Source organism: Trachurus trachurus (genome assembly GCF_905171665.1).
Source record: "Trachurus trachurus genome assembly, chromosome: 11".
In the NCBI taxonomy this organism is placed as follows: domain Eukaryota; kingdom Metazoa; phylum Chordata; class Actinopteri; order Carangiformes; family Carangidae; genus Trachurus; species Trachurus trachurus.
In genome coordinates, this window is record NC_139904.1 from 19207213 (window position 1) to 19230525 (window position 23313).

General features: G+C 42.6%; 1 protein-coding gene across 2 annotated transcripts in view; it reads left to right on the forward strand.

Moving 5' to 3' along the window:
- runx1t1 (RUNX1 partner transcriptional co-repressor 1) overlaps positions 1-23313 on the forward strand; it is a gene marked incomplete at its 3' end in the record, with an annotated part of 94530 nt that overhangs the window by 63567 nt on the left and 7650 nt on the right. For both annotated transcript variants that reach the window (XM_083982379.1, XM_083982380.1), the window contains 4 exons: positions 11793-11930; positions 13948-14189; positions 16766-16855; positions 20516-20697. In XM_083982379.1, the coding sequence (XP_083838505.1) occupies positions 11793-11930; positions 13948-14189; positions 16766-16855; positions 20516-20697 (652 nt within the window). The remainder of the gene's footprint in view (positions 1-11792; positions 11931-13947; positions 14190-16765; positions 16856-20515; positions 20698-23313) is intronic.

Consider the following 23313-nt stretch of genomic DNA (forward strand, 5'->3'; position numbering starts at 1 on the left):
AATATTAAGAATTGTTTTTACAGTTATTTCTAATTACTAAAGTTTATTCATCTTTAAATTACATTCTCAATTTGTTCTCGTATTTCTCAAATATAGCTCAGATATCATTCTCATATATAGCTTCAGAAAGACATTTAAGAGAAATAATTAAGACATGGAAGAGACATAGGACAGACAATGATAAGATCTCTTTTAAGGCTCATACTTCTCAGATTTGTCTCATAAAAGTCTCAGATTCATCTCATGTTATTCTCGTCAATTCTCATTCAAATAACCAAGACATAATTGAGAACAGGGGTATACAATTATGAGATCTCATCTGTTTATCCCAATTCTCAAGTATTGCTCAAATTGTTTTCTCAATTCAACCTCCTTTGTCTTACTGGTGTCTTGTCTCTTCTTAGCTTATCTCTTGCTCCTAAGGGACCCTTAGGAGAAATAATTCAGAAACAAATGATCACAGAATGATACGAATATGAGAAGCTCAAATGTATCTCAAGAGACGAGATTGAACAACAGATGAGCAACACATTTTTCCTATGGGCAAAACTATATATTTATCGAAAATGGAGCCATTAACAAGTGTGGGTAACGTAGATTCATCCACATTAATATGAGACTTTTTTATAACCAAATACAAACTGCTCGTTGTCCCTTTAAACTTAAATGCTGAAATATACTTCATTTTTTAAAGACAGCAGACAGCAAGTTCATGGTGGACTCATCGCTATCACTGATGTTTCACAGGTCTGTGTGTGTCAAAGCTTTGTTTGTGTGAACTGGTTTCCTTGCCTGTGTCGAAATACTCTCTTCATGTGTGTGTGTGTGTGTGTGTGTGTGTGTGTGTGTGTGTGTCAGTGGACTCAGATGGCTGTGAGCTGACAGGGAGGTGAGCCAGTGAAAGGTGAAACAATGAGAGAAAAGAGCCCAGGAGAAAGTGTGTAATGGTTACATGAAAGGAGACAAAGACCCATTGGTGACCTGGAACGGTCACAGTGATGCTGTTTGTGCGTGTGTGTTTGTGAGCAAAGGCCATCCCTCTGTCATCCGCGTCTGCAGTCATACTCTACTTTCAGCCACTCAGAGCCATTAGCAAACCATGGTCACCATATCACACACAAAAAACACAGGTATACACATGTACACACACACACACACAATACACACAACACACAATGTAAGCCTGGAAAAGCCCTGATGCGAGGTCACACCAGCCACCACTCTCAGCCTTCCTGTTCACCAGATGTGACTAAGACCCCATTTTAAACATCTTCTCCTGTAGGGGGGAAAGGAGGGAGGGGTGGAGGAGAGAAAGAGAGGGAGCGTAAAAAGAAAAGAGAGTAGCGGTTTTCAGAGGAGGGGCAGAGAGGGGTAAAGGTTTTTTTTTTTCTCAGTGTTGAAAATCTGGTTCTACTTAGCAGAGCCCTGGAACACATTTCATAAATTGCAGACATATTTTTTCGGAGCGGTTTTGGGGAAGATAGTTAACCGGCAGTAATTTCCAACACATGGCAGCCGTCATGTGATATTTTGAAAACACCAGGCAGACGGGTTGTTCCCTCCCCCACCGTACTTCCCCCCCCTCCCTCCCCAGGAACCCTCCCTCCCTTACTGTTAGCCTCTGCCCCCTTTTTTTGTGCTTGTCCTCTGCCTCTCGTGTTTGATTTCCCCATCTGTCTCTCACAGGCGTTTGTTATCTCTCCTTTTCAGTCCTTCTCCTCAGCATCCTCACCTCCCTTTTCCTACCTCTTCCTTCTTTCTTGAACTCTGTTTTTTTTCCCCACATGCTTTCCATCCTTTCATCCCTGGCTGTCTGTTTTTCTCCCCATCACACACAATAGCCGTGCCCCTTACTCATCATCACTCCATCCTCCCAACCAGTCCCCCATCCTTCCTCTCTCTCTGTGCCTCTGCCTGTCTCCACATAGTAAAAGATAACTGACATGTAAAACACAAAGGCCTTTACAGTCTGTTGAAAATTGATTTTGCTCCCGAAGACAGGACGCACAGATACACACAGATAGAAATTGACTGCAGAGAGATGCTTCAATGTAGCTTAAGGGACGACAGGCAAAAAAAACAAAAAACAAATTGCCACTTGGGTGTGTGTGTATATGTGTGTGTATGTGTCAGTGTGTTTGTGTTTAGAAATTGAGTGGATGCATCAGTGATTTCAAATTGTGCTTGTGCTACTTGGGTCAAACAGTTCACAGAGGATTTTGTGTATGTGTGTGTGTTCTTCCCTCTGTGTTTATAGACCAAAAATGAGATTCCCACATTGAGCTTGTTGTTGTTACATACTGCACAGAGTCTTATCTCGTATATACGATGCAGCAGTATTATTCCACAACCACACAACATATACAGTACAGGCAAATTATAACAAAGGCAAGAAAGGTATAACCCACTGGCTGTGTGCGAAGATTAGGAAAATAAAACCATGTGTCGTCGGCATTAGGATGTGTGTAGAGGGTTTTGTGCGAGTCGTCCTCTGCTGGCATCAAGTCTTGCCTGGGAAAACACCCAGATCCATTTGGGTTCACTTGGCTCTGTGTCAGCGTGGCACCAGAAATGAACCAAACTGTATACAGAAAGCAATTTTCAATAGGCTGGTTTCCATTAAACGGGCAAACAGAGCTCACCAAGGCTTACATCGGATTCCTGTCCCTCCATTTTGTCCACCAGAGAGCAACATTTATACCATTGTTCTGCGGTCATGTTGTTAATGACAATGATAAACCAGCTCTATATAAATAAATAAAAAAGATGTTCAATGGAGTGTTTTCCATATGTTCAGCCCCCGCACAACCCTGCTGTGGAATAATAGTCAGTTCAGATATAATGTCAATCTGTTCCTCATGCTATCTCTTCCTGTCGCATACAGCTCCTGATGTTTTCTTTACCTTTACCTCTCCCTGACCCCCCCCCAACTCCTTTTTTCTGTATTTTTTTTTCTTTCCACCACCCACTCCTATTGCTTGTCTTTTCTTTTACAAGACCCTGTAGGTTAATTTTGCCTGGCAACAAGATGTGGCAGGAATCGGTTCGATTTGAGAGGATGTGTAACGGGCACTGTGAATCATTTTTATTGTTCCTTAACACTTCTTCCTCTCCGGCTCTCTGCAACAGAGACCTTGTTTCAACAGATGGGTAAAACAGACATTACTATAAATCTATTTTTTGAAAAAGAGTGAAAGACTTTTAATGTTATACGCCACATATGTTTTATTGTCCACTGTGTGTGTGTACGTGTGTGCGCGAGTGTGTGAAGTCTACGTTCTTCTGCAGGATTTGTCTGTGTAGTTTATGTATTTTTGTGTTTGTGTGCATATGTGCGGGCGTGTGCGTGTTAATGTTTGTGCGGTGGAACAGATGGTGTTCAGACCTTTGTGTGCGACTGAGAAATCTCCTTATGTCTTCGCTGGCTTGACAAAGTGTAAACACACGATGTTACACTGAGAGAAAAATACAGATATGGTGAGAGATGCAAAGGACTGTCAACACTGATCAGAGGCAGATCTGTTTGCTCCAGTGCTGTGGTTGCACCATCACTCATACTACTACACTCAGTCATTAGGGGACCATCATTTAAGGTAAAAAGGAGGAAAAGCAGACTTACAACTCAGAAAACGACAAGGGGAAAACACACATTCTGGCCATTGCAGTTTTTCACATATTATTTTGTGATGTACTATTATATTATGAGTTATTATGGAGCAGAGTTTCATCAAAAGTGGGATGAATATTGTTTTTTCCTCATAATACAAATAATCCATCACAAGCTAAAACAGTGACCTTTAACCCCAACATTCCTCCAGCATTGCCCAGTCTCGGGGAGATACTCCCACACTGATAGACAGCCATTTTTCAGATAACCAAATTCCCACATGTCTACAATATAACTGGAGAAGAGAAACTCTAATGATATTTAGATTAGTGGACCACATTAAACTCTTTTAAACTACTTCACCAGATGCTCAGTCGGGAAAACATTGCATGGTACCAGTCCACTAATCCACACTATCAATTACTAATCACAAAATATGTCTGTTATTAAAGGCTTCCTTGTTTTTCCAACCACTTTGATTTAATATACTATGAGTTGCCAGGAGCATCGGACATCAAAATACAGAGGATTTGACTAGCTGAGCAGAGCCCATGGAGTAACATGCAAAGTATAATATTGCATTAAATGCATAAAGAGGAATGGGTGAAGACCATCCACCATTACTGGAGAGGATAAGCCTTGTTACGCTGTGGCCAAAGTCTTTGCCTCATTTACTGTAATTTTGCTGGGAAACAAGGTGAAGCAGCAGCCACCAGTGAAAAAGAGCCTTCAGGAAGAACATGTGTTCGCCAGTGAGTCCTCACAGAGGAGGAGGAGAGGAATCGAGGGAGGGAAGAGAGAAGGGTGGGACCAGCAATGAAAGTGAGAAAGAGAAGGAAAACAGAGAGAAAGAGCAACGCGACTGAGGTAGAGAAATGGAAAGAAAGAAAGGGAGAGAAGTCCGAGGGGACACACTGATGGTGGTGGTGCTGCTCTCCTCTGCATCCCGCCTCTGCTGGGGAGGGAAATAAATTAGATGATGGAAATCAGATCTATGTGTGTGCACTAGAGAGAGGAGAAAGGAGAGAGTTGTGTTTTGTTGCTTGCTTGTAGTGTACACATGCATCTCTGCGGCTGTGTGTATGTATTTGTGTATTTGTGTGTTTGTGGGTTTGCGGTAGGGCGTTGCATCCATACATCTTCTTGACAAGTGGGTGGAGTTTGATGGGACATGCTCTGCATATTGCTCCATCTGGCTGCCGGTGAATCTGTTTGTGTGTGTGTGTGTGTGTGTGTGTGTGTGTGTGTGTGTGTGTGTGTGTGTGTGTGTGTGTGTGTGTGTATGGTCTAGAGGAGGGGATGATGGAAAGAGAAGAGGGGTTACTATACTTGCATACCGATAGATTCCTCTTGTCTCACTGTGTACGCTGCCTGAATCTCAATCGTCCCACCTGTCCCTCAGCTGTGTTCTTTAACACATCTGTCCTCTCGTTCTCCCCATTTTTATCACTCTCTTGTGTCCGTCCCCTGCTCCCTCTCCCCACATCGGTACGCAACACACTGGGCAATCACCACAAGCCACTATCACACCATCTCTGTATCACTTCATCTATTCCATTACCTATTTGTCCTGTTCCCTCTCTACGCATTATTGTGTATGGTGTGTATGTGTATGTGTATGTGTATGTGTATGTGTATGTGTATGTGTATGTGTATGTGTATGTGTATGTGTATGTGTATGCGTGTGAGTGTGTGTGTGGGTCTAACACACCCGGAGGCACCATTTTGCTCAGACATTGGTATGTTGTGGACATTACTGCTCAATTCACAGGCTCCCTGCAGCTTCAGTGCCTCACAGTTTTCACCTCCACACCTACAAATCAGTGTGTGCACTGACGGTATTATGCATGTCTAGATTATATATTTGCCTGTGTGTGCGTGCGTGTGTGCAGGGCATTAGTGGGTCACCCTATATGCATTTTTCCATTTAACTCCATAATGATGATATCTTATGTCTGACTAATACAATCTTGTGCGCACACAGGCGCCAGCGCAACGCAAATTGTTTATGTCACAGCCGCCAACTCTTGAAAATTCACCCAGCGTGATTGAAATCCATTGTCGTTTTGAAGAATGGGATTTGCCTGTGTGAAGTACTCTCGAGTGGCATATTACTGCCACTGTTATCACATCATTTTCTGGGTCTCCAACTGTACGATCGCAGCGCACACATACACCCGTGCAAACACATGCATACACACAGAGGCAATTCTAGCTTATGAAGTGTGTAATGGAGATTGTTTGACTCTATCTTCTGATGACAGACTTTAAAGTCATTGTAGCCTCTATGAATAATCTAAAATAGCAAGGGTGGGCAATGTTGTCCTCATTTTGCAAGGTGATTTGAATGCGAAATGACCTCCCAGCTTTGTGTGTGATGATGAAATGTATAAGGTTTTGATATAACATTGTATTTTTTGCCTTGAGTTGTGGGTTAGCCGAGTCCTTTCTGTAACATATTGAACTGCTTCTCAGGGACCGCGTTCCTTCTAGATATCGTTCATTGCAACAACCTTGTTTTAGGCGAGTGATGTAACTTGCATGTAACCTTAGAAAAGGCGCGTATCACAAGTCAGCGGGGGGATAAAATCTCCTTTCTTTGAGCTTGGCTGAAAGAGGGTACAAGCGAAAGGGAGAGAAAGGCAAGAAGGAAAGAAAGCAAGATTTTGCAAACATTGAGGATCACGGACGATGCAAACGGGTGATGTAAGTGTGAAGACATCCTCCTTGAGTGGCAGGTAGTTGTCCAGGGTTTTGCCTCATTTCTAGGATTGCTCTATGAGTCAGAGGGATAGATTGTAAAGTGATTACTGAAAGTTACAAACAAGAGAAATTCAACTTTGTTATTTTAACGGAGAGCCTCTGAGAGCCGAGCTGAGGGCAGTTAGCATAATCAAATTGTTATGCCCAAAATACGGTGGTTTATATCAATACTTTCCAACCAAGTGGATCGAAAGATACATATTTGATAAAGGTTGTGGAATCTGAGAAAGTTTTCCCTCCTCTGTTTTCTAAAAGTTATTAACCAGTTAAACAAAAGCAGCATATGCAACCTCCTGAGTTAGGAGTAGGCACTTCTTACCACCACTCAGGATGCTAACTGCACTTCTGTTGGTGTAATCGTGACTTCATATAGACAAAAGCCCCAACCCTGCTGGAGCCCATCAGTCAGTAACATCTGAGTGTAATTACCATTGACACATACAATGTGATAGCTGATAACTGTGTAGCAGCAGATGCATTTAATGAAGCACCACTACACTCTGATGTTTTCATGGGTCTGAGCCTCATTCAGGACGCTTGTATTACAAATATTTGCACTAAGAGCTCCTTCATGATGCTTGATATAAAACCATGCACCAAGTGGCTGTTGTGAGACATTAATCACTGTCATCCATACACATGATCATCAATAGGTTTGGCACCTGTGCCTGCTCGATGAATCAACACACACTTTGGAGGCTCTTCTCTTCCTTTATAGCTAATAGCCGCCCCTTCAACAACCATCCTCATCCTCTTCAATCCATTAATTCCTGGACAACAGCACTTCTGAGAAGTCGTAAAGTGAGTTAGACAAAGTCAAAGCACTCATCACCCTATTTCCATTAAAGCTCTGCACATCGATACCTGTCCAGTCCTGGAATACCATCCATCGGCCAGCCACAGATCTGCTGCTTTGCCTACAGTATGCAACTGATGGGGCAGTAACGGGGCTAATAAATGGACAATGGATGTGCATTAAGTTCAGCCATCAGGTTTTAACAGATGTATTAGACTGGAGGAGACGCCTGACTTTGTTTTCAAGGTTGTTTAAGAATGCTTGTTCTTTTTTGAATTGAATTATGCATGAATTCACTATTGTTCAGCCCTGCTCTATTGCTGCAATCAAATGGAAGCTTGTCTGGCTGTTGTCTGTACATATATTTCTCATTTCAACATATAGAAGCTATATTTGCACATGAAAATGGAGAGCACACAGTCATGTGTGTTTTCAGTAATGTGCTTCACTTGTGAGATGTATTTTTATTTTTCCCAAAGACTGGGTAAATTACCCTGTGGAGGGAGTATTGCTATTGATTCAAGTGGCATAGTAATTGCTGAGTGAATGGCTGGGTACAGCCCTTGTTGGTTAGTATGAAGCCATTGATTTTATTCTGCTTATATTCTTTGCAGTGCTCTCAATCAAATCAGAAACAGAGAAGATGCCGTTTATAAATCACAAAAGTGTGCGTGGGCTTGTGCGTGTGTGAGAGCGAGCGAGAGGGAGAATATGTTATTGCCGGGATGCATGTGTATGTGTTTGCCGTGTGCATGGATTTCACACTAATTCATTCTTTATCCTTCATCTTCTTCACCTGAGGGACTGCAGATGAGTTTCAAATGCTTTCAGGGTTTATGTTTCTCTCATCTCTACCTGACAACTGCCGTCCAACGATACCACTGACCCAGGTGTTAATCCCCAATTACAAGCCTGTAACCAAACTCATCTTTCCATGCTGCCGCAGGGCCCATAATGCCATGCAGGAGTTCAGGTGGATCTCGAGTCTAGTCCTCCCTTTACATGTTTGGATTCAAATTGACTTTTAAAGTTTTTATAATAAAAAAATATTTTATGTTCCTTTTACATGAATAACACCCTGAGGGATAATGTTCTAGTCATCTCTTTAAACACCTCACTTTGTTGTAAACTAAAAAAAATAATTATATCATATTATTTGTACCATATGGATTTCAAATTGCATCTTGGTGATGTGAGTCATTTACTTTATCCATTTCCCTATCTAGTCTCAAAGATTAATGTAATTATAAGATGATTTGGATCCTAATTTGATGTCCCACTATCTACAATACATCATGCGAACTGGGTCATAAATTACCACACAATTAGAAAAGGCAATATACAGACGTATGGAAAGCATGAGCTCAAAGATCCACTGAAGCAGGATAAGTACAACCATGTGTGATATGGTGACTACTCTGTATTTAACTTGGGCTCGTTAAGTATATACATGTAAAGTCTTTGTGTTTGACTGGAGAATGATGAATTACCTTGGGTGCTGTCACCCGGCCGTTGCTTTTTTAATAACCTTGTATTTTCAAAGATCATATTTTAGGCAGGCATACAGGATATGATAGCTGGCAGCCAGAGGTAAGACTATATGTTTTCATGAGCTATTCTGCTACATCCTGAGTTTATAAAATAAATAGTTAGATTCAGACTTTTTTTTTTCTGTGGTGAAATTAGAGTAAAGCTTTCTCTGTCTGGCCAGTCTGGAAGGATGGAGAGTGAATGTGTGTGTTTGTGAGTGTGCATGTGTGTGTGTGGTGAAAGGTAGAATAGTGAGAAAGACACAGACAGTTACCAAATGTGCAGCAGAGTGGGTAGACAGTTAAAGGTTTGGGCAGTCACTCTGTTCTCCCTGTTCTTCCTTCATATTGACTCGTCTTTCACCTCCATTCCTCTATTCTCTGCTTTCCTAATCACTCGGCTTTTTTCCACTAATCTCTGCTCTGTATCCATTCATGCTGTTCCCTTGCAATTTATCCCCTTTTCCCTTCACGTCATTCCAATCCTCCATTTCTAAGCTAAAGCTTAGTGTGAGTCAGTGATACATTCACATTAATAAATTCATATTAACTGTAGAATTAAATAACCCAACCTGAATCTTCAATTTGAGAGATTCAGACCCAACTGGACTTCAGGCTTAGAGTCTGTTGTGCTCTGCTTCTCAGGCCTGGTCTAAATTTCCCAGTTCTTCACACAGACTTGATGCCAATGTGCTGGGAGCCAGATATTTCCCTCCTTCCCAGTGACTTTATCAGTGGACTCCTCCTAGGACGGCACCAGAGAGAGCATGGTTTGAGAGGGACAGCGCCCCGTGGTTAGTTAGCAGGAGTGTGACCTCTGTCTGGGGGAAGGATGTGATGGGTCTTTCCTTTTGTTTTCTTTCTGACTATATTGCTGGATCTGTTTACTTACAGGATCTTTGGAGTATGAAATCCACTGTTTCTCACATTTAATAATAACAGAGTATCCTGATAACAGCATATTGCTCCATATATACATCAGTGTCCCAGTGAGGAGCTCAAGGAAAGTGAATTAAAATCATTTTTAGTTTGTTTGGACAGTGAAGCATCTCTGAGCAGCTGACAGCGATTTAGACTCTTATTTCTTGGAAAACACTCTTCACTTCACAAAGAATGAGTCCTTATTTTCATGTATGTCACATCGCTTTGTGTGTTAAACCTTTAAAGCTTAGAGAGACTGATCATTATTCTTCCCGAACATGATCCTGGTCACGACACTTGGTGTAATTGCTGTGGACTTGCATCTCAGATTCTTCCATTCATCTCCATCATATTCTTCCAGCTTATTCCTTAAAAGGTCAACAAGTGGAAGAAATAAAACTGACCTAAAGGTTTGGTCTGGAAATGAAGCTATGGAGCGAGTTGTGTTTAGAATTTCAGTGACATCTCCATCTCTCACTCGCCTGGCTGCTAAAGCCGAACCAGCGTGACTAAAGTACTTAGTCACAGTGCACCTCAGCAGCAGCAGCGAGGCAGAGTGCTACTGAGGCTCGGGCCTATATAGCTAACAGGCTTAGGCTACTCTGTCTCTCTCACATCACTTTCTCTCTTTCATTTTGCCTAAAAATTAACACTATGGATCCAAACAGTAGGCACAGAGGAGCTGTAGCATTTATGCAGCCTGCAACTTTACACGCCTGACTGCACAAACATTGAGGGGAAATATGCAAACAAACATGGTTACATGTAAAATATAGGATTATGTAACAGCATGTGTATTCATCATGCAAAATTGTACACACAGACACACACACACACACACACTAAAACACAGAAAGGTCTTTGGTGTGTGACCACCCTGGTTCTGCAACAAACACCTGCACCAACCTGCGTGTATGTTTGAATCATGGTACATGCAATCCCTCAATGATCATAGCTACATTTCTCTAATTTCACAGACAATATTTTTTGTTTCTCTTGCAGCTCCTCCCTTCCCTTCTTCTGCCTCTCTCCTTTATCTTTTTGCCCTCCACCCTCCTTCCTCTCTCTTCCTCTTTTTTTTTTAATTTCCCCTTCACAATGTGCCACAGAGACAGTTGATAAGAGTCTGTTGACTCTGTGATAGGCGTGTTGCTGCTGTTGCTGAGAGAAGTTGTGTATCTTATCCTGCACAATATGGGCTCAGCCCCTCGCACCAGTGCAGGACGGTGATAATGTCTCGCTGCTGTTCTCATACAATTGATATGGTCAGTTATCTGCTGAGCACAAAGCAACTGAATTAGGTGAAAACGGGCATGTAATCAAAGAAAATGTTTTGTTTTTGATTAATGTTTTATCTTTTAAATAGCTCATAAGTAAAAATGTGGGTGTTTTTCTTCCCTGATTTTCAGACATCTGGTTTCAGCGAGAAGTAGCCTATCATAGAATATCAAAGGTGAAGAACAAGTTAGTTTGTATCTGTTAATGAACTGAAATCAATTCATAGTTGGTTGTCTGCCTTGTTCCCATCCTGAACAGATGTGAGTGTAGCATCCAGAGATACAAGCATTTGGGCAGTGTGTGTGTGTGTGTGTGTGTGTGTGTGTGTGTGTGTGTGTGTGTGTGTGTGTGTGTGTGTGTGTGTGTGTGTGTGTGTGTGTGTGTGTGTGTAATGAGCACTGCGGTCGTTAGCAGGGGAGGGAGAGGTGTTGTGTCGCCATTCTGTACAACGGCCATGCAGGATGGCACAGATGGTGGTGGAATGAGACCCATACTCACTGCAGATTTATGCTTCTCTCTCTCTCTCTCTCTCTCTCTCTCTCTCTCTCTCTCTCTCTCTCTCTCTCTCTCTCTCTCTCTCTCGGGCGTCTGTCTATCTGTGCTTGTGTGTCTGTCTCTCTCCTCTCTCTCACTCACTCTCTTTTCTCATTTGACAGAGCATATGCATCCAGATCTCGTCTGTTCGGTGCACCTTAACAGCAGCTTCGCTATCATATTAAATCCTGCCACTGTTTACGTGCAGGTGATGATACGGTTCTTTCTAGGCGCACAGATGTAGAGTAGAGTGCGTCGCCCTCAACAGTTGTTTTGTATTTCCTGTGTTAAGATATCAGCATATTGTGTTGGGTATGTTATTAGTGTATAATCTTTTCCTCATCTTCTTTGTCTTCCCCTTCAGATCGCACTGGGAAGCGCTCCACCATGCCCGACTCACCTGCGGACGTCAAGACACAGTCCAGGTTGACCCCCCCTACCATGCCGCCCCCACCCAGCACACAGGGAGCACCACGCAACAGCTCCTACACCCCCACAACATGTGAGTAGAGACAGATTAATATTAATGCATTCATGAAGGGGTCACAGTGTAACAACAGCAGCGCTTCAGAGCCTTGTTGAACAGTTGTGTTCATCTCCAAGTTTCTATAGTTAGATTCTCTTTGACTGTAAATTGGATTATTACATCCTGAAATGAATCACAAAGGTGCTGCTCAAGTGTCAATCAGTAATAAGGTGACAGCTGAACCACTAGAATTTAAGATAATACTGAATTACAGTGAGGTATTATTCTACTTTAAACCTAACTAACTAAAACAGAGCAGATCTACCTCTTAGGAATTACATTTAAACTGCAACTGCAAATAATCTATATCTTTTCAGATTATATTTACAATTAATATCACAAATGTGTTCTTAATTTTAGTATTTGGCAAACCTTTGCAAATACATTCATGTGTAATGTGTCAGTAAAAATGTTCTGAATCCTCCAGTCTTAGAGTATAAGACCATCTTTCAGTGCTTAAGACTCGAGGCTGCAGTCTGGTTTAATTCAGAAGAAGTTCACAGTGACTTCAGAGACAACATATTTGCCTTTGTTAAAGAAACCAAACCACAGGCAGGACTCTGGGTGGGAACTCCGCCCTCTGGTGTGACAGTCATGCACTCTGCACACCTGCCGTTCACCCCGACCACCCGCTGGCGACTCCACCACCATTACAGTAATAAAGCTGTGGATTCATTCACTCAAAAAATACATAGCCTGTGAATGTAATCCAGCCAGCGATTATGTTTCCCACAAAACACGTGCGCTTTAGTTGTACTGAAACATAAATTGCAGGAGACAGGGGGGTTGTGTGCTCAGACATGCAAAGATAGTGGCGACACGCAATGGTAAAAGAAAAAAAAAGACCTTCTTAACAAGTTGCATTGGATTTTCAATTGCAGTCATTCCCAACAAGTTCATTAACGCCCACGCTTACAAACTGTTGGAGCTTTGCCATGACGTGCACATACCCAGTGACGAGTAAATTACACCCTAGTATTCACTTAGAAGTACATACTTAACCACTTGCATTTAGAGCACTAGAATCAAAGGCCCTGTGGTTCAAAATGCTCAGAGCACTCAAGTCTGCATTAGCAGCGGTGCTTCTCTGCAACAGAGGCATTATTTTTGTTCTCCTTCAATCACCCTTTCTTAGTCTATGGTATCTGCTCTCTCTCTCTCTTTCCCTCTCTCTTTTTGTATCTGTCTGTTTCTCCCTCTTTCTCTTGCAAACGCTCACACTCCACAATTAACGTCGGGGCTTCCGTGCGATGAGGGAGGAAAGGCCCGGCTCTCTCATTACGCATGCCGAAGGTTTTAACAAAGCAGCGCGCTTTGATTTCCACCCGATGTAATTGTTACCAGATGCAGTTTGAGTATCTCGTCTCTCTCTCCTCTCTTTACAGTGGCGGCTTTGGACGGCGGCCAGAGGGGGAGTGAGTGGATCGCTAGTCAAAACCTAATCTCATTAGAGAGAAAGCTTTATGCCGCCTTGTATCTCTTTGTACACCAACTCCCCCAACAGTCACACACACACACACACACACACACACACACACACACACATAGAGCTCGTGTGCTCTGGCAAGACAGGGGGTCACACTGTCCCTGCTTGTTTAGACTGCAGGGAAGAAGAGAAGTGGAGAAGGAGGAGGAGAAAGGCAGCGAGTCTCCAAATGCAGAAATATGTTTTTTATGAGAGGATGCCGCAAAGGATCAAACGAGCCGCCCTGATTGGAAACAAATGTCGAGGATTGTGAATGTTTTCAGGGGAATGTAAATCATTTCAAATCAGGGGTTAGGTCGCCATGAAGCTGACCTGTGTTGTTCCCTTTGTTGGTGCTCGTCGAAGAGTCAGCGCAGACAGAGTTTCAGGTTATTTTTAGTGAGGCACGAACGCAGTGTTGTTTTGGCACAACAGTTTCCATGGAAATTCTCTTCACCAAAAACATAATCCTTTTCATTTCACCCTCCCTCGTTTTAATACTGTTATTTCTGCCTTTGTCTCACGCAGTAACCAATGGCAGTAGCCACTCTCCTACGGCGCTCAATGGCGCTCCATCTCCTCCAAACGGCTACAGCAACGGCCCGAGCTCCTCCTCCTCATCGTCGCTGGCCAACCAGCAGCTGCCGCCGGCGTGCGGCGCCCGGCAGCTCAGCAAGCTCAAGCGCTTCCTCACGACTCTACAGCAGTTTGGCAACGACATCTCACCTGAAATCGGGGAGCGGGTCCGCACATTAGTGCTAGGACTAGTGGTGAGTGGCTACTGTGTGTGTGAGCTGAGGTTCAAAGGGCTCGTAGAGTGGAAGCCGACACCAGGTCTTAAGTTAGCAGGATTAAGCAAATCACTCAGTCGCTAGTTGAGAATTTTCTTTGCTTTCTTTCTTGCATGAAGCACCAGATGGAGGGCGTTTACCGAACCGTTCAAATTGAAATAGTGGCAGGTTAGTTGTCAGTCACAGAGATGAAAACTTAAATCATTTTTAAAATACTTATCACTGATTAGGGAAACAGCTAGGGGTATTTTTTCAAAGCTTTTTTTTGGTGTGTTTTCTTATGTCAGAAACCTCACCATCTGGTCCTTGAGGTATAAGTGTAAAATAAACACTTGGGGAGACTTGTAAAACTTTGCCTTCTAGATTGACATCCATCAGTGCTTTCTTCAATGTAACACAATGCCTGGCAAAACACAGGAAGGAGGAGAACAAAGACTCACATCAAAACCATCAAACTACCATTTTTTATTCACCTGATCCCCTCAGGATTTAACTGCTTTACATTCATTTAAACTGAAATACAACACGCTTGGAACAGCTTGGAAAACCAGAGGCTCACAGTAATGAGGATTAGGCTTCTTATTTTAACATCAATCTAACGGTATCACGAAGGTTGTGCAGGTGCCTGATAACCTGACATGACTCAGCCAGTTGCAATATTAAGCACTTATTTATTTATTTAACTCATAAATTATTGGAAATACAACAAACTGATTATTGTGTCCTTAAGAGGATGCACAAATTAAAGCAGTGCCAATAATCACGTCTAAACCAAATTACGCCACGGCGAATAAAAGCAGTGTGGCATTCAAAATTGCAATTAAAATGTGTCTATAATAATAGAATAGATAAACAACAAAAACAACGGGCCAAGTGTAAATATTCAACCGCGGCATGCGCAGAGGTTGATGGTTCTATCAAGGCTACATCACCAAGTCCATGTGGTAAATAAAACACAAATCTGAAGATTTAGCGCACCGTGATCTGAGAAAATGTGAGCATAACAAACCGGGGAATACAGAAATAGTTATTGAATGTTGTGCAGAGAGAGGGAGGAGGAGGAGGAGGAGGAGGAGGAGGCGGAGGAGATGGAGGGAGGAATTTTTTAATTAGCCACACAGAGCATAGCCTCCTTTTGGCTTCACTATGTTTATTTTTCTCACCGTCTGCATATGTGCATGCCTCTCCTGTGTCCTTTTGGCTTGCGTACACCCCTCACTCCTCAACCCCCCCCCCCCCCCCCCCCCCCCCCCCCCTACAATATCTCTCTCTTTCTCTCTCTATCCTACTCTTCCTCTCTCACTCACTCCCTCTCTCTCTCCCTCCGTGTCCCTCCCCCTGCCTTATTGAAAAGAGTGACACTGTTAATTAGCTAGTTGTGTGCTGGAGAGAGGGAGAGAGGGAGACTCAGGAGGTTTCACTAGCTGTCAAGAACAGCCCCTACGCAATCTGGGCGAACAGATGTAAGGCTGAATGTAACAAAATTCAGGTCTGGGAAATAAGGCTGTGAGTGTGGGGAGGAAAAATAATATCTGCAGCTTTTTTTTCTTCTTTATGTTGTCTCCGACTCACTTGATTTTTTTTTTCTTTGTTTGTATTTTTGCTTGTTATGTAGCAGATTTCACTCCCCTGTGTGCATTCACCTCTCTCTAACGCTTTCTCACTCTTTCCGCGCATCTTGGGAATATGTTGTGTTGAAAATTAAAAATAGTGTCACTGCTGTCTTGTCAGCCATTAATTTGAGTTACAGGCAACCACAAAAGAAAAGATGTAGAGACTAGACTTGAGATGCATAACCCACTTTTGCAAATACTCATATAGAGTACACACATAATACAGAAAAAACACTAAAATAACCACTAAATATACCCTCCCCCCTTCGCCTGTCTACTGCACATTTGCCCAGTCCACCCAATGCACATGCAGCTGGGATGTATTTTGGTCACCTTGGTCTTATCTGGTCTGTGAAAAGAGGCAGACAGTTATTCGGTTGGCACTGATGGAGAGAGGTAACACAGGCGCGGAGCATGAAGTCTCATATACTGTGTTGATAAGGATGCGATGCATGCACACATATTCACCAGGAAAACCCTGTGTGAGCTGTGAGGTGCTTATTTCATTTGACATAAAATGCACAGCGAAAATTAGCCCATCTTCATTCATGTCAGAAATAAACAGGTATGTGCTAATGTGAAAATAGAACAGAACCATTCAACATCTAAAGTAAACCGATGAAAAAAACATTCACATTCAAGCCCATGTTATTTCAGTAAAACACTAAGTTTCTGTTGCTATATCGTGCTGTATATTTTTCCTCTGTGACTCCGGCAGACCGGCATGTGTATTTGTTTTGTTAATCGAAGGAGATGTGTGTCTTTGTTTTCTATGCCTCTTTTCACTGTGGCCTGCCCATGTGCTTCCTATTACAAAATCCTGAAACATTCACTCCAGGCCAGGATATAGCTTAGCTTCCAATAAGTAATATTATCGCTTAATGCCTTCCACATGGATTCATGTGTTTTCTCCTCTGTCTCTCTCTCTCTCTTTTCCTCCAGAATTCCACGTTAACCATCGAAGAATTTCACTCCAAGCTCCAAGAAGCCACCAACTTCCCGCTGCGACCTTTTGTCATCCCCTTTCTGAAGGTAGATATTCAAATATACAATTACTACACACGCTTCTGCCTCCCCCCCTCCCTCCCTCCCTCTCTCCCTCCCCCCTCCCCGCCCGCCTGCCTGATTGAGCAAATCTGGAAAACATTTAGCCAGCACAGATCCAGATGCATACTTATTTTCTTGATATCCCTATTTTTCTCCCCATTTCTCCTCTTTGAATCTTTATCTCTCTCTTATATCTATCCCTAACCTGGTTTGTCTTTGCTTGTCACTCTGATTCTCTTCAATTTCAAAAGCTACCGTCGTTTTCTTTTTGTCTGTCATGTCGTCTCCTTTTTTCTTTCCCTTGTTCAGTCTCTCTCCTCCAAGTTAAATAGTGCGCGAGTTGTTTCGGCACTGCCTCTTTTTGGTTCACTCTTTTTAACCTAGAGTTAGCAGCTTTGTTCAGACTGTAGTTTTCTGCACACTATTTGAACTGGAAAGAAAGTGTTGTTTTATGTATTTTTGAAGAAACTGCTGTGCTGGAACAGAGCACAATGAATGTGGTTTTGGCACAGGGACATCATCCCGTTTCATGCACTCTTCACCAGCCTCCTTCTCCTCTTTCTCTCAGGCTTGTTTTGTCATTGATTCTTCATCCCACTAAAGCCACATTTTCAGCAAGTATTTCCCATTTTCAGCCATTAGTATGGTATATTAGCAGAGGAAAGAGCACTCTCTCAAGCATCCAGCCGTGCCCTTGCTTCAGCCCATTTGTCACCGGTCACCTTGAGAGATTAAAGAAAAAAGAGAGCTGGTGTGTTTTTTTTTCCTGTTTGTATTTACAGGTGAATTAGTCACCATTTATGTGCATATTGTGCCAACTAGGTCTCCCCTCAGTCCTCCTCTTTATCTGTTCTCTGCCCCTCGCCTGTCCCTCCCTACCTTGCTCTATCTGCTTTGTGCCTGAGTGACAGGCATGAGGTAAATGTTATTCATGAAACAAGACAGTTAGTTCTCCCTGAGTACAATGTCATCTCATTTTCTGCTGCTTCTGTGCGTGTGCATGAGTGAATCCGCACATGTGCACGTGTGACCTGACATTCACGGGCTTATATTATCCACTGAGGTCCTGCGTGGATGTGGGCGGCAGAAACTGGTCCCACTAGAGCCACCATTACTGGCTGTTAACAACACAAACAGGGGCCGTGTGTCCTCGCTTGTCCTTAAGTTTTTCCTCATTTCTTTCTTTTTCTTCTTTCTCCATATCTTTATACCTTCCCTGTGTCTGTTTATCTACAGTTTTTTATCCATCCATCCATCCATCCATCCATCCATCCATCCTCCAGCCTTTCCTTCCTTTCTCCTCTCCTCACCAGATGGTTAGTGTATCACTGGGATGGCGGCAGAATCAAAGATGCAACTCGTTTTTTTTCCCTCCTTCGCTCCTTCTCTGCCTCTCTCTCTCCCCAGTCTAATTTTAGTGTCTTCCCACTGCGGGGCCTTTAATGCCAGCTACCATATGGTAGCAGAGAGCGGTTGGAGGTGTGGGGGAGCTTTTATAGGTGCGTTGAAGCACAGCTGCAACAATGCGCATCAGGGCTCACAGTTTTTCATTACGCTAATGTTAGACCGAGCCGACCCCTCCAGTCTGCCACCAGCTCCCCCCCTCCAACCCAAACCCACTCAACTCCTTTCCCCTTCTCTTAATACTAAACCACAAATTGGTTGGGACTCTTTACTGGAAGGAGGCAATCAGAAACCACACAGCTCCAGTGACGTGATGTGTTGGCGGGACGCCTGCCACACGAGACAACGGGCTTACAAAGTAACAGTGTTTCTCTGTTTTCAAGTTAAAAGTTGTGCTTCTCTTCCTCCTAGCTGTCAAGCGTTTTGTTTTTCTTGTGTCAGGCAGGAGTGAGAGGAGCGCGCTGCGGCACAGAGGAATAAACACATTTAGCTAAAGAGAAAAAGAGTGGTGATAGGAAATAATTGAAATGGGACAAAAACAAAGTCATCTCCATTCTCCTCCCGCAGGAAAATTACACAGGAAACAGAAACTGATGAAGTGCAGCGTATCCTGAACATGGCATATTCAGAATTGTTATTTTGGCACCGTTTGACAAAAGTGACAGATCCAACATTTTCACAATAAATCATCTTAAGCAGGTTTTAGCCGTACAGCCATTGAACGAACACTTGAAATTATCCTTTTATGTACAGACGTTGGTTGCCATAACTACACAGAGGCAAATCTCCACACTTTATCACATGAAAAATGATCCAGTCCCCTCAGTGGTCTGCATTGCTCGACTTAGACTTTTTGTTAATGCATCCCACATCTCTGGCAATTAGGATGACCTCTAATTAATGAAAGATGAGTTCACCAGGGTCAAAGCAATCTATTTTATGCTCTTTTTTTTCAGAGGGTAATTACAATCATAAACTATTAACGGACCATTAACTCAGGCAGGTAAAGTGAAGGCCAGTGCTTGGCATTTCTTTTACAGCCAATTACTGGAGAGGGATTTTTGTATGATTATTAAACATAAATACCAGTAAAGAAATCATGGTTGTGTTTTGTGAGTATTATTTCTGTATGCAGATGGCAAACATGAGATCGCAAAGGTCAAAGACACGGAAAAAATTCATTAGCTGTTGTAGGACAAAAGGAGTGAATAAAAGACTAAAGAATGGAGAAGATTATAAGAATAAAACAAACCAAGCAAGAGCCCGCGAGAGAGAGATTGTGTTATTGAGAACAAAACAAAGATTAACAAATCTAAAACTTAACAAAGATGGCCCCTCCAAAGGCTCTTGTGATGTTCCTCGCCAAAATAGCCCCCACTCTCATTCTGAACCTGCCTGACGCAACACTTTCATCTTCTTGCTTCAAAATGCACCCCATCAGATGCCTTTGAAGTCGATGCTCACATACCTGCATGACCCTGTAACTCCGCATAAGAAAGCAGACCTCCTTGTTATGCCAAAGAGATTGAAAATAGCTGCTGTTTCTTTAAAAAGAGAACGTGCGTGCGCTGTGGAGAGAGCGTTAATGCACTCTGGATCACAGGAAGTGGTCTTGGTTCAGTGGTAATGAGCAAACAGGGGTTGGATGACATGTAAGAAATGGAGCTCCTCTGACCTCAAATTGGTGTTTCTGGAATGAAATGATTGTTGAAAAACTTATTATTTTCATATTATTATAACAGCATGTGTTTATGTGAATTTCCTATATTTTTGGAGGTTTTTATGCTCTGTCAGATAATATTCCCTGAGAGCAAACTCAGTTTCGATTCAGTTTTGTAAAGCTTTACATTTTGACATGGATCTGTTTTATTGAATTTATCTTTCTTATGACATAGAACATAAATAAGCTGTCATATTTTGCCCAAGAGCAAGCACAACTTGTATGTTTCAAATGCGCATTTCCTCTTTCAAAAGCCTGAGTCGACTTTAATTACGGCCGCAGTAACACAAACACTTTCATTTTAGGACTTTTTGCTGTTTAAAATATTTTTATCATGATTTCACTACAAGATGCAGCTGTTTCATTTTAGTATAGACAGATCAGCTCAGGGTGTGATTATCATCGTTGTTTCCCAAATTAGCCAAGAAGGAAACATTTGTTGAAAGGTAAAAAGGGGGCTTCTTCTTCCTCCCAGTATACAAGAGTTTCCTCTAACAATTCAGTGCTGTCTGTCTTTCTAGGCCAACCTGCCGCTCCTTCAGAGGGAGCTGCTGCACTGTGCCAGGCTGGCCAAGCAGAACCCGGCTCAGTACCTGGCCCAGCACGAGCAGCTGCTCCTGGACACCAGCACCACCTCCCCGGTCGACTCCTCTGAGCTCCTGCTGGACGTAAACGAGAACGGCAAGAGAAGGACGCCAGACAGGTGGGTGAATCAGACAGCGGGAACCACTTTAGAAATAAGATTTTAGGAGTGAGTGCATCCTAATTTGGGTTAGAGCGGTTACACAATGACAGGGATCAGAGTGTGGAGTTTATAAATGTACCAGCTCTGAACATAAAAGCAGCCGAGGCTTCTTACTCTTCTATTATTTGATCTCATGCATAAATCCCTTTGAGTCTGCCTTCATCCCCATGAGCCCATACATTACTCCACAGACAGAGGCTGAGCCAACACAAGGCAATAGTGTGATGTGTTAATGTATGTATGGGAAGTGTCTGTCAGTGCGCCACCGGGCCTCATGACGTGCTCCGCTGGACACCTCGGCTCCCAGCTCCGGCTCTTAATGGGCCAGAACTGAGGAGAGGAAGAGATAGAAGATAGACCTGGATACACACACACACACACACACATCCTCAGGACAGAAGAACGAAGGAAGACCACTCAGTGTGGATTTGTATGAATATCATTTACTTCCATGCTCAACTGGTTGTGTAAGTACAGCGTGTGCGCCTGTGCGTCGCTCCCAGCCACATCATTACAATCAGTTGTTGTCATGGACTTCAGCGATGACTCAATGTTCCGTGCTCTAATGGATGAGCAGCGAGACGTGCCATCCAGGAACACACAGATGACCAGTGTGTTGAACATTTGGCCATGTTTAAGACTGTGGCTCATTCGCAGCCCAGTAAACTACATAATTGTGTGTCAGAGATGGCCAGTGTGAGTAAAACTGAATTTAATATTCAGTCTATCTGCATTCATTTGTAGGAATTTTCTCAGAAAATTGATTTACAAAGGGATTTCACTCATCAGAATGATAACTGACATTAACATACCTTCAATACATGCCACCAGATGAGCACAGACCTATGCAAACACTTTTCTTTGGAACGTTACGAAGCATTTTTAACTTCCTGGAAAGAGATTTGTGAGCATTTTTGTGTTTGTGCTTTGTTGTGACTTTGTGCTTGTGCTATGAGTACAATGTGTGCATGGGCTTTTGAAATAAAAGAGTAACTCCCGGGGGTCGCAAATTTTTAATACAGGCAGGGGAAGAGGAAAATGTACTTTTTATATCTGCTGAGGGACAAAAATGCCAAATGCGATATTAATAATTCTCACCTCTCTTTTCCCCCAACAGTCGGATAGGCAGACTTTTTCTGTAATACCTGCATATTTGCAGGCCGCCTGGTGCATAGGGGAGCAAGCTTAGGGGAAAAGATATGTGTGTGTAAATGTGTGAGAGAAGTCGGCATCTGTATTCTGTGAGAAAATGTGGTCTTTTTGTATGAATGTGTGTGTGCATGATTGTCTTTTGAGTGTGAAAGTATAACGATGGTTCATGTATGTGCACCTCTGTGTGTGTGTGTGTGTGTGAGTGTGTGTGTGTGTGTGTGTGTGTGTACCTAGGGAGATGGGCTGATAACACATACAGATGAGGCTCCAGCACCAATATGGCTGGCTAAGCACCTCTGCTTTCTGCTTACCTCTGCTCTGCATTTTCACTTATTGGAGCCTTGTGTTGGAATATTGGAATTTGAATGGGAATCCTTAATTACAGACAACAATGCACTATCAATGCATTCTGATTTATACCGTTCTTTGCAGAAAACCAGACCAGGAATATCACAGAACAATATGCACAGCAGAAAAAAAGATTTACATATAGTGTGGTCTATAAATTCTTACTGAAAAGGCGATATTTAAATAGCTGGGAGTGCAAAATTACTGGTACGTGTACTGTAATGGCTCGCACGGTAAATTCAGTATAATTCAGCATATTTTCACAGCATTAATTTCATCAATGGCATACAATGTAATTACCCAATACCCAACACTTCACTGCTCTGAGTGTCTCTTTTTAGCAGAAATACTCTTCTCACTCACTAATTGATTAATTCTGATCCGTCTCACTTGCTTTTGTTAATGCAAGCCAACACGTATTGCAGCTGTTTCTCAGTAAAAGTCTCACAGGCAAGCAAAGGCATCATGCCCCTGAAAATCTGAAATGTTTGTAATGTGAAATAGTTGGAATATTAAATTTGTATAACAACAAAAGAGGGAAATTGTTCACTAATCCACTCATTAAAAAAGGAAAGTGAAAAATTAAAGCCCTATCTCATATTAAGTGTGAGTCTAATAATATATGTTGGTCATTATGAGACACTGTTAATCACATTACAGTGGAGACAATGAGGACCCAATTTTAGAAATCTTGACATGCGCTGTGTAGAGTGTGTGAGCGTGTACTGTATGCATGTGAGTGTGTGTTAGTTATGACAGAGCAGGGGCCCTGACAGAAGTTTGCGTCTTTCATATATTAAAAATTGTATTAAAATGTCAGGTTCAGTGACATGTGCATGTAAATTTGGCTTGTATGTATCTACAGTAGCTGAGTTATGTGTGCGAACCTATAGCCCCGTATAGGTGACTGTGAATGTGCATGCATGTGTGGACTCCAGTGCCTGTAGATATAAACATTGTTGCAGCAGAAAGGCTGTGGAGAAAAGAGTGTGGTTGGTGGGGGGAGAAGAATGGATGGATGAGTCAAGGGAGGCAGGGAGAGACGGACGGATGGAGGGAAAGAGCATATGGAGA